The sequence below is a fragment of the Colletotrichum phormii genome, assembly GCF_030913505.1.
Source record: "Colletotrichum phormii strain CBS 102054 chromosome Unknown BDP81scaffold_22, whole genome shotgun sequence".
In the NCBI taxonomy this organism is placed as follows: domain Eukaryota; kingdom Fungi; phylum Ascomycota; class Sordariomycetes; order Glomerellales; family Glomerellaceae; genus Colletotrichum; species Colletotrichum phormii.
The window spans coordinates 336,498-351,930 of record NW_026851464.1 but is presented as its reverse complement, the minus strand read 5'-3'; the positions used below and the strand labels follow the sequence as shown (position 1 = coordinate 351,930).

General features: G+C 55.3%; 5 protein-coding genes across 5 annotated transcripts; 3 read left to right on the top strand and 2 right to left on the bottom strand.

Annotated features, from left to right (window-relative positions):
- Positions 1 to 385: 385 nt before the first annotated feature.
- Positions 386 to 1,994, top strand: BDP81DRAFT_329047 (uncharacterized protein; the record flags this gene model as incomplete). Its single annotated transcript, XM_060585277.1, has 2 exons — positions 386 to 437; positions 502 to 1,994. The coding sequence occupies 2 exons, from the start codon at positions 386 to 388 to the stop codon at positions 1,992 to 1,994; spliced, it is 1,545 nt and encodes a 514-aa protein (XP_060440912.1).
- A 526-nt stretch (positions 1,995 to 2,520) lies between these two features.
- Positions 2,521 to 3,944, top strand: BDP81DRAFT_103000 (uncharacterized protein). The gene is made up of 3 exons (XM_060581386.1): positions 2,521 to 3,064; positions 3,127 to 3,467; positions 3,535 to 3,944. The coding sequence occupies exons 1-3, from the start codon at positions 2,612 to 2,614 to the stop codon at positions 3,641 to 3,643; spliced, it is 903 nt and encodes a 300-aa protein (XP_060440911.1). The 5' UTR covers positions 2,521 to 2,611; the 3' UTR covers positions 3,644 to 3,944.
- Positions 3,945 to 5,977: 2,033 nt separating this feature from the next.
- On the top strand, positions 5,978 to 9,766 carry BDP81DRAFT_328992 (uncharacterized protein; the record flags this gene model as incomplete). The annotated part of the gene is made up of 1 exon (XM_060585271.1): positions 5,978 to 9,766. One exon carries the CDS (start codon positions 5,978 to 5,980, stop codon positions 9,764 to 9,766), a length of 3,789 nt encoding a protein of 1,262 aa, XP_060440910.1.
- An 838-nt stretch (positions 9,767 to 10,604) lies between these two features.
- On the bottom strand, positions 10,605 to 12,347 carry BDP81DRAFT_500267 (major facilitator superfamily transporter; the record flags this gene model as incomplete). Its single annotated transcript, XM_060595505.1, has 3 exons — positions 12,119 to 12,347; positions 11,948 to 12,050; positions 10,605 to 11,863 (listed from the first exon to the last, which is right to left on the bottom strand). Exons 1-3 carry the CDS (start codon positions 12,326 to 12,328, stop codon positions 10,605 to 10,607), a joined length of 1,572 nt encoding a protein of 523 aa, XP_060440909.1. The 5' UTR covers positions 12,329 to 12,347.
- Positions 12,348 to 13,160: 813 nt separating this feature from the next.
- Positions 13,161 to 14,456, bottom strand: BDP81DRAFT_398126 (PHB depolymerase family esterase; the record flags this gene model as incomplete). Its single annotated transcript, XM_060588410.1, has 3 exons — positions 13,161 to 13,361; positions 13,464 to 13,904; positions 14,025 to 14,456. 3 exons carry the CDS (start codon positions 14,454 to 14,456, stop codon positions 13,161 to 13,163), a joined length of 1,074 nt encoding a protein of 357 aa, XP_060440908.1.
- Between the last annotated feature and the right edge of the window lie 977 nt (positions 14,457 to 15,433).

Here is a 15,433-nt window from a genome sequence, read left to right as displayed (position 1 = left end):
GCATGTGGATCTGCTGCACCTTCCCGTTGATGATGCTGATTCGCTCCAATGGTCCTATCTCGTACCTTGTACCTCTGATAAGCGAGTGACGTCTCATTCCGACCCCACGCCCCGCTAGTCCGTTGTCACTGCTGCAGCATCACATGAACCCCTCTGACAGACCCGTGAACAACGACAGGAGAACAACTTGCGCCGTCTATACTGCTGCCTCTCAGAGCACTCTCCTTCATCCATCCACAACTCCTCTGCGCAAGACATTACGCAAACGATCAATAGACACTTCTTATTTCACCATATCCATTCTAGAACCCGACGGAGTTCCTGCAACAACACCGCCCTGAACACTCAGCGGACCCCGCGCTGAGCCCCGATCCTATTGCTCATCATGTCGCTCTTCACTGCGCAACTGCACCCAGGACGAGCTCTGGGGTTTCTCGGTTTGCATGAACTCTGCCTGCTACAGTACACACTCGGACGCTAACTCTATTGATTGTCGCTTAGTTCTTGGAGCGTCCTTGCATGATGTCTTGACGCGACTGAAGGCCGAACCGCAACGTTTTCCACAACTCGACCTTGCCTACTCCCGCGAGCAACCCGTTGAACAGCCCGTAACCCTCAGCCTCCCTGCCAACGGAATACGACTACGATTCGACGGACCGGAACAGCGTCTGCGCTTGATAGAGATCGTCGACTTTACCAAGAATCATGTCACGTTTAAGGACCGTGATCTCGTCAAACCCGCCAACGCGCAGGGACCGCCATCGTCTCCAGTTCCCGGAGAATCTACCTCCGGCCCAACCTTCCGACAAATCTACCACCGGTTGCTCGGACCAACCTACGGTGGAGAGTACATACCCCCTACACCCGATTCCTCCGATAACCTGGGTAACTACATACTGTCCTACCCTGGCGTTGCCTTTACTTTCCGACTGGCCGAATCCGCATACTCGCCCAATAAGGATGTCGTGTCGCTCCTGTCTGCTGCGACAAGCCAGGTGCCCACATCCATGGCTGTCTTCAGCGGTGACTCGTGGGCCCAAGCTCGAGAGAGCCTTTGGACAGAGGCTCTCCCGAGTGTCAAGACGGTTCCCGTTCTTCCAAGGGGGAAGGATGTCGTTCCCGACGAAATCTCGCTGGTTAAGATTCATGGTGGTGGAAAGCTCCAGCTGTTCCGCAAGTGGACCAACTCATCACTTTGGATTATCCTGGGAGAGACAAGCCCACAGGAGCTGATTGCCGAGCTCGGTCCCCCGAACGCTACTTATCGGAAGAACGACCAGAGAATGACAATACACAAGCTTCGGACGGCGAGCCACAGCAGAGCTCGGTCAAACGGCGCTGACTTGAGTCGGCCAGACGATCTTACTGACACTGACCAATCATCTGCCAATACTGGCTCAGACGACTCCAACGATGAAGCCATCGAAGAAGACATCGCCGGAAACGTTTCTGGCGAGTGTTTCTACAATTACTTCTATTTAGGATTTGATGTGTTGGTGTCCACTCCCTCGCCTCCCTCGAGACCACCGCCTTCTCAGCACGAGTCTCAAGTGACACCAGGAAAGCCCATCAAGTCGGAGTCTCCTGATCGTCTAGTTGCAACAAAGCTGGTCCTCCATGGCAATGTGCCTGGGTCATATGAGTTCAACAGACACCGTCGCTGCCGTTGGGAGGTAAGCTATCTTGACGATGGCTCTCCCGGTGCGGCGGCAAACTCAGAGACCAAGTTCACCGAGATCAAAGATAGACTGAACGAACGGTGGAACAGCGCGTACCCTGATGGCGACTCCCGAGCCCCCCAAAGAGGCATGGTGCTCAATAGGGGCTGGGGAGATAGCCCCGGCAGCAGCTGCGAGTTTCTTGGAGGTTGGGAGGACAGTGGCGCCAAGAGATTCGATGGTAGCGACGATTCAACCACTACTCTATTTGGATTCCCCGGTCTCGTGTTTGAGGTACTCAAGAACGATCATGTTAACACGGTGACTGTGTTTTAGGTTTGAGTTGGGCATAAACCTGGGGTCAGGTGGTTTGGCGATTGAGCGGGTAGGAACTGCAACGGCCACGGAGCTCAAAAACTGGCCGGGAAGACGAGGCTACAGGATGGCCGCGATATCCCTACAAACAAGTTGGGGTTATGCTCAAATCCAGATGCATATTCAGACACCACCACTTCGCATCCCTTTAGCCTCGTCCTTAGGCTTGTCCACCAACTCAACATGGAACAGCTATGACGTGGCCGATATCAGATTCTTTCTTTGCGAGGCTTCTCTTCCATCCACTTGCAATAATCCGTCTGATTTTGCATTCATGCAAAACAGACTTGGGATATTTCAGCTATGTCCTCGCTTTCCTTGTCGGTCTGACTCGGGCCATGTTTCGGGAGCCAAGGGCTTCCATTGCATTGCCACCAGCACCTACCATGTTGTAAAGCTCCAGCAGCTCCGAGCTGGCCGTCCGCGTCGAACACCTTCCGAAGCTGTATCGAAAACAATAAATAATACAGCTAGAAGCCTCTTGTGATCGGCTGCAGCATAGAACAGTTAGTTATTCATTGAATACCCAGAGATACCCCCCAAAGATACCCATATACCCCCCGTTCGCATTATTCAACATGGCAAAGAAGACCGCGCCCGCAGGAGCCCAGAACGCCAAGCAGAATGCTTTGGCTCTTAAGCGCTACCTCCCGCGCAAGCTTAGGGAAGCTGCCGAGGACGAGGCCGCAGTGGAGAAGGGAGTTGGACACGACCTGATCATCTACAGCTTCGATCGCCCTACCGGCCAGTACGGATACACACCCTTTTCGATTCAATTGCGTCTTCGCCTTCGCCATGCCGGAATTCAGCACGTAGACCGCGCTGCCAACATCTTCCAGGCACCCAAGTATCGGGTGCCCTACGTCAAGCTTGCCGACTCGGACGAGCTTGTCGGCGAGTCGCAGTTCATCATCAAGCGTCTCGTGCAGACCGGCAAGCTCCAGGACCTCAACAAAGAGCTCTCCCCCTCCGACCAGGCCAAGGATGCTTGCATCCGGGCCATGCTGGAGGACCGCGCCTACTTCCTCATTGTAAGAAGAACCTACAATATGACAGTGAAGGGTATAGGGGCCTATGCTAACACTCACCGCAGTTGTACGAGAGATGGCGCGGCCAGTATGAGATGATGTGGCACGATGGTCCCTTCTCCCACTTCGTTTGGGGCGCCAAGCAGATCTCTACCCAGGCGGCTCGCGGCTACGTTAACTCGCAGCTGTGGTTCCAGGGCGTCGGCCGCTACTCCGATGAGGAGGTCAAGGCCTTCGCCACCGACGTTGTCATGTCCCTGAACGGCTTCTGCGAGACCTCACTGTCGAAGCTGAGTCTCGATTCGCGGGAGTCCCGGGAGCCGTTCTGGATTCTGGGCGGCCAGCGCCCATCCGAGGCTGACTTTATCGTCTACGGCAACCTCGCTACCGTTCTCGGCACCACTGTGTAAGTACCAGCATACGGTTTGATAATGGAATGGAAAGAGGCAGAGAGCTAATACAACGCGACACAGCAACCCTGTCCACGCCGCTCTCATCCGTGAGAAGCCCGCCCTGGTCGAGTACATGGGCCGCATCCACGAGCGTTTCTTCTCCGAGTACAAGTCCCCTGTTCACGCTTAAATTCGGTTAGGGTGAGATACCCCGATACCCCCAGGTCACCCCAAATGCGAGAGACTGGTCTGCGCCCTGCCATGTTGTTGGTGATTTTCCTTTTTTCTGTTCGGGCCCGCCAGGTATACGGGGATTGGGCTCTGCGTTGGATTCTTTGTGTGAACTTTGGTTACTGAAGGTGGGGGGACGGAAGCTTGGAACAATGGGAAGGAGGGGGGCGACGCTGGTAACAGGCCCTCGTTAGGAGCGCACAAAACACCTAACTCGAGTTTTTTCTGATCTTTCCTAGAGCTATAATAATCTGTCCCCTCTATATTGGTTCTGTGTGTTGGATTGTGTAAGTGATGTGGACCATGTGTGATTTGAAGACGGGTATGATGCCACTTCTCAAGAGAACGCGTGTGAGATGATGTTGGTTATCAGCAACAAAGAAGTGAATTGGTAAGGCAGGCGACAAGTCGAGGCACGTACCCAGACGAGCTATCCATCAAGCTCCTTCCTCCTAGGCAACCACCAACCACCGAGCACCTCTTCATCCCATCGCCAACCCCATCCAGGTCCTCATCACTCACCACCCTGATACCACCGCCGCCACCGCCGCCGCAGTAGGTCTATAGGAAACAAATTGTTTTGACACTGTCACCAAGGCCTGTGACGTAGCGGGGAATGTCTCTTTGACGGAATAGCCCCGCACTCACATAGGTCCCGGGTTCGAGTCCCGTATATCTACTTGTAAAAATCCCTGCATCGTTACACCTGAGGCTGGTAAGAGTCTCCTCGGATCTTTCGTAGGCTCCCGATTGGGGGCCGAGCTTTTGCACTTTTGCTGTATTAATTTCGTCTTGGTCCTGGGGTTTTTTCTTTTGGTCGTGATAGTTGATCGAACCAATACTAGGATGTGGTCTTTTTTCTCTGGCTTTCTTGAAAATCATACAATACGATACTAGAGCGCTGCCATGACTATTGGCATACTAGTAGGCAATTCGGACACCTTCAAGGCCAAGTTTAACTTTGAATCAGAGCGCCAAGCTGGAGATTGAGCACAAGGATAGTCGTTCCTGTTTAATATCATCAACCGTGGCTCTCACGCTATGTCCAAAGTGCGCGCGCTTGACCCTACATAGTGATTTACAATGAATTACACTTGTTAGGAGTCTTCTTCCAAGAAACAGTAGAGGAATATATGCCATGTGGTTGAGAGATGTCGAACATTATGTTGAAGCAGGGAGATCCTTTCAGATGCAATGAGCGGTCTGATCCGGGAAACCTTAGCGCGGATCGGGGGCCGGGATCCATCGACCTGCCGGCTTAGCGCGCCCAACGAGCACACGACGTCAAAGCCGTACTGTTTTCCATACAGTACCTGCTTAGCTTGAAGCAGAAAGTCTGGTGGCTTGGGCGACGTTGAAAAACTCAAGACATGCGAGACAAAAGAGTCCTTTGTCTGTCGTGCCGTTGATCGGCTGGTTCCCCTTTGCCCTGGCTCTAGACCAGTCTGGTGAGGTAGTGTCTCTCCTCCCCTGATTGGACAGGTTCCGCTGAATGATCGGGACTGCAGGATGTTCCGCTCCGGCGATTGCCGAATCGGGTGGGGCCATACATGGATCCTTTTGCATGTGTGGGGTCACTGGGTGGGACCAATCTTAGCGTTGTCGGCTGTAACGCCACGGTACGTGACGGTAGAGCTACCTGCTTGCTGCCAGGCTTTTTGGCTGCGTAATGGGTGAATGCCCGGGTACTTTGTATTCGTCGGTAGACGTTGAGAAGGAGCGCCAGAGCTGGCTGGGAACCCTGGACCGTGTTTGTCCGTGTGCTCGCCACTTTACTTGACTCCTGCCGCTGTCGCTGCCGCTGCTACAGGTGCTCCTACAGTCAGTCCTGAAGTCTACTGTTGAGAGTTGGACTGCCACGATCCTGGGCAGCGAGAGATCGACGCCAACTTATGCTCAGCTGGCACATGTCAATGCCCTGTTTCGGCTCGGACGAATCAGCGCCAACATTTCCAAAATCTTCGTCACCTTTCGTCCCTTCACATGGGGTGTTCCGTTACTTGGCTTTTCTTTGACTTGTCTTGAACCCGGCCACCCACTCCCTTGCATCGACCCAAGAGTACATACCATGGGAGTCGCGAACCCCTAAAAGTTCCCCCCTCATCTTTTTCACCCAACCAACACTTTCCATCGCCCGCCCACTATCCGAAGACCGGACGGACGAGAGCAAGCTGAGCTTGACGACGACGACGACGACGACAGCGACGGCGACCGAACGGCGTCGATACCGACGAACGGGTTGGTGACAACGTAAAACCACAGCTTGGCCGGCCATGCGAGCATCTCCGTCGCAATGACGGAGAAAGATGCCTTCCAGCAGCGTGCCATTCTCACGAGGAAGCTGAGCCCGCACTCCATGCCTGGCGATAGGGGCAGCAGCAGGGGTAGCTACGAGACGGGCGAGTCAAGTGCCACCGGCAGCCTCCTCAACGACACGACCCTTTTACCATCACCCGACGAGTCCAGCGCCGCGCGCCGCCCACTTTCATCGAGTCCGAGAGATGCTGAACATACAAATGGATACCATGGGGGAAAGCCCGACGCGAGGAAGCAGCAGAGAGCACCTAGGCATCGCTCTAATGGAGCCTTTTTGCTGCAGGATGCCTTTCGCAACGATGCCGATTCCGAGGAGGAGCAGGCACACCGTCTACGGCACGTAACGCGAAACATACCCCCCAGCCGGAGGACCAAAGATTCGGGGAGGGCATCGGATAGGTCTGGATCCAGTGCTGGTCGCGAGGCTGGCTACGGACTCGCTGGGCTCGAGAGCCTGCCAAGGCGAAACGGCGATTCCTCGCCGCCGCAACCTACGAATAAACTGACGGTCAGGAAACGGGATGCGCCCAACGGCAGTAGACCGTTGTCGGGGACGAGCTTCGCGCCGCCTGCGAACTCCCCGCTCGATATCGACTCGGCGCAGATCGTGAATATGGCCCTTAACTTGAGCGAATCCCGACGGCAGGTGTCGCGAAGGATCGCACCGCCTCAGGCTGTGCCGACGCTGGCACAACTTCCCGACGGCCCGACGGGCGCCAACCTCAAAAACCATCTGCAGTCGCAGAGGAGGATGTCGAGGACGAGGTCCCCGGGGCCTGAAAAGGCACTGACTCCACGATTACCCTCGACGGGGATGCTTAGCAGCCCGCTGCAGGCGACGTTCGACATGAGCCGGGAGGGCACGTTCCGTAATCACTTTACCGCGTCGACCTTGGCACGAGTACAAAAGGCGAAGGAACATCTGGAGCTGATGGCCCAGTACAGGCGCCTGTTGGAGCTGGTTCCACCCATCCAGTCGCACAACCAAAGCCGCCCGACGACCGCCAGCCCGCCCACATCCTCTGAAGGAGTTGCGAGGGTTTCCACCTATGGTAGTGCCGATGGAAGCGTGCGGCTGGGGCGTCCGTACAATCCTTTACAATACATCCGCAACAGAAAGGTGCGAGCTCGGGAGCGGAAGGCGATCGATGGCGAGGCCCAGGGTTTCGGGGACTTTATCAAAGTCGCCGACTGGGTTGATGAAGTGGCCAAGTGGGCTGCGACGGGCCAGGCGAGCGCAGATGGCTGTACGCTGCCGCCCTTCATGGATGCAGACGTGGTGGAGCAGCAAAACGCTCTTCAAGCTACCACCAGCGCCAACAAGCCGAGGAGACCAAGACTGGATTGGACCATCGACGCAGCGGACCTACTTGCCGATGTGTACTGGCTGGAACAAGATCACCACAAGCAGTTGATTGAAGATCGTCACTGGCGCCGGATCTTCCCTCAGAATGCCGAATTGCACAGACCTTTGTCTAGGCAGAACGAAGAGTATGGCAGTGAGTCGGGACAGACACCAGGGCGTAAGGAATATGAAGGACTAGGGCCCATGATCGATCCGAAATCCAGCAATACGGGGCTTGCTAAGTCGGATACGGAGCATTCCACAGCGAGCGCTCGAGAACGCGCCCGCCAGAAGCTACATGATCTTACTGGACACCATCATCACCACCACCACCGGCACAGCAACTCAGTGCATAGTCATTATGACTTGAAGAACGGCAAAAACTCAGTCTCTGACCTGTCTGAAAGCGAAAACGAAGGCAAGCTTAGGAAGGAGAGGAGGAATCGAGCAGGCACGCTCACCAGCAGTCACCAAGACATCCTGGAGAAGCAGATGCTTGAGATGATTGCCAAAGAGGCGCGTGAGAACGGCCCCAAGAAGCCGGACGGATCGGGATACGTAACGCCGGAGCGGAATGCTGGAGTCACTTCACACCCACAGTCACGACAACACAGTCGGAAGGCATCTATCGTGGAGGCGAGCGAGTCTGATGAGAGGAAGAGTAAGGAAAAGCCTCGCTTCACTCCGCTGCATCTTCAACGCGGCATGGGAAGGTCAAGTCTGGAGATCCCGGTGCCGGCGAGGAGAAGCTCCTTCGAAGTCGACTCGTCTCTCCCCAACTCTCCAGACGGCGCCATTCGCGGAGACCCCTTCATCCCCGCGCTCGGCGGAGATCTTTCGCCCGGATCGAGCCGGGCGAACTCCCCTACTCGAAACCCGTTTTCCAAGGTGAAACAAATATTCCGCGAGCGTAGCAAGGAAAGGGGCTCGCGCATTTCGGAAGAGAGATCCAGTGCGGAGGATCTGGCAAGCGCACCGAAGACGCCATTTGAAGTCTCCCCTGAATCTTCAGGAGATCGAAAGTCGATGGACAGGAGAGGCTCGTCGAGAAGCCCGTCTCGAAAGGTTGTCCAACGCCCGACAGGCGAAAGCCACAAATCCCATCGCAGTACCGCTAGCACCAAGCTGCGCAGTGAAGACCCGGGAATGCGAGGGTTGTTCAAGGGCGCCCGTATCGACAATGTCATACGTGGTGGCGTGTCGAAGCTTGGCGATTTGATCTGGCGTAAGGAGTCAGAGACCGGCGATGGCCCGTCCGAAGCCGAGGGCACTACGACGGATGAATCAGACACCGAACAGAGAGGCAGGAAAAGAGGAGAGACGCCGCTCTCACGGACAGCCTCGATCAGAAGTCAGGGAATGCGCCAGCAGAACGGCAAGACCTATCTCGACATCATGCCCGCCTTTGAACCTTCCCACGAGAAGCTAAGGCACATTGAGAGCGAACCCGCGAAACTTCCGGACACATCACCGCCGTCAGCAAGCCGTAAGTCGCCTCGCTTCGACAGGCTGAAGCCGCCGCGCATCGATATTCTGAGCGCCAGTCCAACCTCGTCACCCGGATCGACGAAGCGCTTGTCAGATGTCTCGGAGGGTGAGCCGCTGTCTGGCAGCCACAGCGCTGGACTGAAGGAGGCGGACAAGCGTCTCAACAACATCATCGCCGTCCCGCCCTCGTTCCCACTCGACGGCCGCCCCGGGTCTTCCTCCAACCGCAGCCGACACTGGTCCATCTCTGATCACAGCCCGGCACCCGAGCGAGCGCCCATGTCGAAGCGTGAAGTTGCCCGACTCCGTGCCCTGGTCTTGAGCTCCGGTATCAAGGCCATGGAAATCACCCGCCGCGCCAACGAACCTTATCTCGCGTTCGCAAACCGACAGACGCCGTCTCAGAATGACCTGCAGGTCGCAAACGTATTCTGGCCCAAGGTTGCAGAGCTCAGTCCCGACCCTGCTGGCCTACGCAGCAAGGTCGTACCGCAGACGGAGCTGTACCAGTTCGCCGCCAAGACCCTCGGCAAATCCATCCAGTGCGCCGGCCAGGACTGGCAAAAGACGGCGGACCACTTTGCCGCCGACACCATCCCGGCCCTGCACCGTCGCGTGGAGGACGTCCGCCGGCGGGTGGCGACGGACCTCTCTGCCATGACGCGCGCGGCGGCCGACGAGGCGGACGAGACGAGTCGCGATCTCACGCTGGGCCAGCGGCTCAAGATTAAGCATACGCTCGACGTGATTGAGGCCATGCTAAGACGGCGCAGACGTAGGTTCCGCTGGGTCCGTCGCGCCATGTGGCTTGCTGTCGAGTGGGTGCTTGTCGGGTTCATGTGGTATGTGTGGTTTGTCGTCATGATCCTGAGGGTGTTTTGGGGTGTTGGGCAGGGGGCTGTGGGGGCTGTTCGGTGGTTGTTGTGGTTGTGAACGAGGATCTTTGCTTGGCCCAGTCTCCTTGCGACTGCTTCCTCTTGGATCCCTCGACCCGTCTTTGTGCTGAAAGAGTCGGAGGTTGCGAATCCGTTTTCTTCCCTTTTGTGTGTTTTCTTTTGGTAACCCGCTCATCATCATAAGCACTGTCATTACTATGCATAGCCGACGGAGCAAAGTTTTCTTTGGGAGTCAGCATACGGGGTTGCGTTTTGCGCAGACGTGTCATTGTCATACGCGAGTTATCGGGTGTAGTGGAGCAAATGGAGAGGAAAAAGAAGAGAAGAAAAGGGAGAAAAGGAGAGAAGAGTGGAAGAGGAGTAATGATACCCGGAAGAGGGGAGAGAAGTAGGTGAGGGAAAGATGGGAAGAAAGAATGGTTCTTTTCAGTTCGACTATGTCCGCTTGAGTGCGCCTATTAGTTATTTTTTTCTTTAATCTTCCTCCCCTTTATATGGTGGGATGGATGATGATGTTCGAGGACTGGGTTCTCTGCCTGCAGGGAGGGAAAGCGGTATGCGAGATTACTATTTCCGTTCGGGAATTTTTATATATACATATAATGATACAGACATACTACAAGGATTCCAAACAAGATTGATAGGTCTAATACAGAGTATGCTGAATGGATTGCGCATCACGTTGCTAGTTGGCAGCGTGTTTGACCTATGGAGCTCACTGCGGTCTACTGACTTCTACCAAATTGGTATCCTGCCGAGCAAAAAGTGTCACTTCAGAGCGTCAATTTAGAAAGTTGGTGAGAAACGCGCAAGTCTCATTCTATAGTGAACCTCTTCTCGCACAGTTGTCCGGAAATGCGGAACAACCCTGGCCCTCAAATCGGATATATAAACTGCATATTCTGCAAATCCGTCAAATCCAAAACAGCCATATCAACCTTGACCCTAATCGTCTCCCCACCCTCATCAACCTGCTCGACCCACCCATCCCGCTCATCCTCGCTCAGGCCAGCGATATACTCCAACCGCTCCTTATTCCTCCTCACAAGTATGAACCGGATAATCCACAAAATCACAGGCGTACCGATCCAGCTCACGGAAATCATGGACGCCCACGCGCCGTAGAACCGCGGCGCGTTGGAAGGCACCCAGATCTGCGGCGACACGAGGTTGCCGACGCTGTAGCCCAGCATGAACATTACGTTGCGCGTCAGCTTCTTGGTATACCCCGCGGCCGTGGACGTCGTCCACCCGAGAGCAATGATGTACGTCACGCCATACGTCGCCGCCGCGAGGATCAGACACGCCAGGAGGCCGATTTTGCGGTCCCACGGGATCGTGACCATGGCGATGCCGCCGGCCACGGCAGGCATGCACCAAACGGTCCCGTGGAGCGCGAGGTTACTCGGCCACCTGCGGAGAGCGAGAGTCGCGGCCACGCAGCAGAGCATGCCAAAGGCGCCGCCCGCTGCGGCGACGAGGGTCGAGCCGAGGGGTTTGATGCCGATGGAGGTTGTGATGAGGTTCTTTTGGCCGTAGTTTAGGTTGTTGGAGTACATTAGCGTGAAAGACTGCAGCGCAAAGAGCCAGGATACGGGGTCGCGGAGGGTCTCGACGACTTGTTCGCGCTTGAAGCGTTTCTGCTCGATGGAGCTCTGGTGCGCGGCGTGGACGCGGCGGATGACGTGGATTTTCTCCTCGAGGGTGAGGAAGCGGGCTTCGGCTGGGTTGGAGGGGTACTCGAACCAGACCCAGATGGCGAGGAAGAAGGTGAGGCCGCCGGTGACGACGTGGAGGAGTTTCCAGGGGAGGACGGGCCCTGTGCTGTAGAGCAGGCCGTAGGAGAGGAAGCCGGTGACGAGGGGCGCGGCTTGGCATGTGATCCAGAGGACGGGCTGGAGGTAGGATTGTTCGCGGCGGTTGAAAAACATGCCGATTGTGATTTCCATTGCGGGGACGATTGTGGCTTCGGCGGCGCCGAGGAGGAGGCGAAGGACGATGAGGGCTGGGTAGGATGTTGCTGCGCAGTGGAGGAAGATGAGGGCTGACCAGATGAAGATTGTGATGGCTACAAATTTGCTGAAGGGGAGTTTTTGCATGAGGATGTGGCCTGGCCATTGGAAGGCTAGGTAGCCTGTGAGGTTGTGGTGTTAGTTGCGTGTTTGTGTGATGGATGGGGGTATAAGGAGGAGGTCGTGTAGGTAGGTTTTTTGCTTACCGACGTAGAACATCGTGTTCAAGTTATTATATTGGGCTTGTCTGATGCCCGTTTCCTCAAAGAGGCCCAGGATGGCTGCATAACCAAGTGTTGACTTGTCGACCTTGAAAAGAAGCATACGGTCAGCCAGCTGTTCATCGCATAACCCAGGTTCCTTCGTGATCAACTTACAAAAAGCATAATGTTGATAGCAGACAGGAGAGTCATGACGCGAAGATAGAGCTTCCTCCTAATCTTCTTCTCCATCTCCGGCGTCAGGGGACCGACCTCGTCGCCGTGCTGCTCGAGGAGCCGTAGCGTCACGTCGGCGTTCTTCTCCGAGACGGTCTTGCCCTTGGACGCGGGCATCACGTTGGGCTCGACCCCTTTTTCGTCGGCCATGATTTGGATGGTCTTTTTGAACGACAACTAGGGTCAAGGGCACGGTTTATGAGGTGAAAGTGCGCGAGGGCCGCCGATGGTTTCATCTAGGCTCGGGTAGAGCATGCCTCAAAGGAAGCCATCAGCGAGATCTGCCATCTTTAAACCTCATAGCTTCCATTACATCAATAGCTGTTGTGGAGCCCTCACAATGTCGTTATCGAAGGATGCGATAGACTGCGTTCTCTGGTCGTCTCATTCTATAAGGTTAATGGTGAGCCGGGTTCCGCCAAGCATCCAGTACGCGATGTCTCTCCGCTATCACGCAATACCCTGCGGCGGTCATCCTCCCGCTTTCACTCCGACGTTTTGTCGAATATTCAACAGAATTGGGAAATCTCGTAATATCACTGCATACGAAGAATTAAGCTACCAGTCTCCTGGTCGGAGCTAGAGCAAGCAATACGCTCGTTGCATGTGGCGTAAAGGCCGAGAAATCGGCCTTTAGACAAGGGTCGGAATACGGCCGACGACGTCTTTCACTTTTTCAGGGATGAGAGTCATTCAAACAGCTGATTGTAGGCATGAGAAAGAAGGGAAAAGCCCTCAAATTTGAGTTTGTTCAAGAGCCGTAGCCTTATCTGGAAAGAGTGGAATCGCTCTCCCGGCAACCTTTCGGCTCGAAAAGCTCGGTCGACCGGAGGAGAAACTTGGACCAAGACCCCGGAAGGCCGTTGGCCCCACATCGGCGCCGTTTCCTGGACTTACCTTGATTTACTTCCATACTATGTACTTTCCAATGTAAAGCCGGATACATATCGGCTTACGTTCCTTAATATAATCCTTAAACCGCTCAAAGACACTGAGAGTACCACTGGTTCGCGGCCTGACAAGTATACGGGCTCACACAGGCGGTACACCCGCTCCACCCGCTCCCGCCGCACTGGCCCCACCTCGCGACCGTGCACCCTCCGGTCGGCGGCGCGCTCGCCGTCGACGTCGCCGGTGGTGCCGCCGAGGTCTGCGTCGTCGTTCCCGGCTGCGTGGATCCGCCCTGGCGAACGTCAGTCAGACTCGGCAGGTCTTTTCTCCATCTCCCTCGCCCTCTCCCTCGAAGGAAAGAAGAAAGAACACGCAAGCAGGAAAGGATACTCACAGTAATACCAAACCACTTCAAATCCTCAGCCCCCATAACAGGCACGCTATGCCCGACCCCGGTCCCATAAATACCCTCCAGATTCGGCCCGTACACGTACTTGGTATACTGCCCGCTCGGCGTCCCAGGCAACGTCTGCTGCGGCGTGAGACTGTACCCAAACACCCCCGTCCACTGCTTGATCGTCTCGTTAAAGTTCTGCGGGTACAGCGTCGTGTCGGCGCTGCCGTGGTAAATTTGCATACGGGGCCGGGCGCCGGAGTAACCCTGGTACATGTTGAGCGCCGTCTGCGCCCAGGCCTGCTGCGAGGCGATGGACTGCCCTTGGCTGCAGGTCGAGTTCCAGCCGTTGACGGTGCCGGTGTAGAAGCAGCCTGCGGGGACGCCTGAGTAGGCTATGCCTGCGGCGAAGAGTTCTGGGTAGGTTGCTGCCATGACGTTCTTGAGGGGTTTCTGTCAGCGCTCATATTCTCATTTCTAAAATTCCTATTGTTTTCGATTTCTTTTCGACAAGATACCAATGCCCAAGGTTCGAATAGCTAGAAAGTTAAAAGGACTCACCGTCATCATCGCCCCCGAAGAAGTCCCCGTCACGAAAACCTTGCTCTTATCACCCGCATACTTACCAAGCGTATACGTCACCATATTCGCAATAGCATTACTGTTCCCGCCGCCGTTGTGCGTCAGCGACGCCGTCGAGCTGACGTCCCAGCACGTGCCAGAGTACGGCGACTCCGGGTAGATGACAATCAGCCCGTAGGTGTCGGCGTACCCTTTGTAGGGCGTGTTGGCGTAGTACGCGCTCGCGGTGCCGGAGCAGTAGTGGATCGCGACGATGACGGCCGGGCTCGCGGCGAGCTTGTCCGGGACGTAGATGTACATCTTTGCGCCGGAGGGGTTGGCGCCGAAGGAGGTTACTTGTTGGAGGGAGGCGGCGCTCGCGAGGGGGGCGAGGCCTGTGAGGGCTGTGGTTAGGAGGGTTAGGGGGCGCATCGTGAGGTCTTTTTTTCTAATTTTTTTTATGGCTTCTGTTGTGGAATACGGTGAGATGTTTTGGACCTGAAATCGGTGGAGACCAGCTGGTTTCTTCATATCTTTGAGTGGTAGGAGATGGATAATGTCTTATATATGCAAGTTCATTGAGGTTCTGCGAAAAGAGGGCGACGGACGCAATGATTCCGAGGAATTGCGGGCTAGTGGTGGCTGCGTCTGTCCCCCTCCATCTCCCAAACAATCTCGGACCTCTGGAAAACAGTCAAAGTCTTGAGATTCGCCAGTATTGAGTCCAAGACCTTGATACAATTCTCGAAACCAAGTCCTATGAAAGTCTTCCCAACGGGGGAGGGATCTTATAGCTGTTATCTTCTCGTCGGAGGTTCTACTCATTGAACGGTTGAACGAGAAGCTTGGGAAAGAAAAGTCTTGAAGAAGAAATCTTTCGCTTGTCCTGTTGAGACCAGAATTGCCCATTCGAGCATGAATCCGAGTCAACGATCTTCACAGCCACCAAAAAGGCTATGGATCGAAGCACCATGTGTGTCTCCGGACCCTGAATTGGAAAAGTATAGATGCCACATGAATGGGGAACTCGGCGATTCCGCCAGCTAGTCTCCGCCATCTCGTTCAGTCCACGACTGCAACGTTCCCCATTTTCCGGGTCAACGGAAGCGTTCGTTTCTGGAAATCTTCCACTCACTGCATGAAGCCCATGAAGCCAGGCTGAAAACATTGGAGAACGCCCACGTGGAGATTGGTGACATTGAGGGCCTTATTTAGCCTGAATGCGGCCAGCAGTTGAGCCTCTCTACACAACCTCCATATAGCCCAAATTTCCACACCTTCACATGAAGAGGAGGATCCAAGTACGTGGTGGATGAATGGTGTGGTTGCGTATTCGTACGACCCGACTAAGAAAGACGAATGATTTCCGGGCAAAAGGGTACTTGGGTCAATCCTTCTCATCTTGTATT

Coding starts and splice junctions, on each gene's coding strand:
- BDP81DRAFT_103000 (XM_060581386.1), top strand. CDS start 2,612: ATGGCAAAGAAGACCGCGCCCGCAGGAGCCCAGAACGCCAAGCAGAAT. Junction 3,065..3,126: donor ACCGCGCCTACTTCCTCATT/GTAAGAAGAACC, acceptor CACTCACCGCAG/TTGTACGAGAGATGGCGCGG. Junction 3,468..3,534: donor ACCGTTCTCGGCACCACTGT/GTAAGTACCAGC, acceptor AACGCGACACAG/CAACCCTGTCCACGCCGCTC.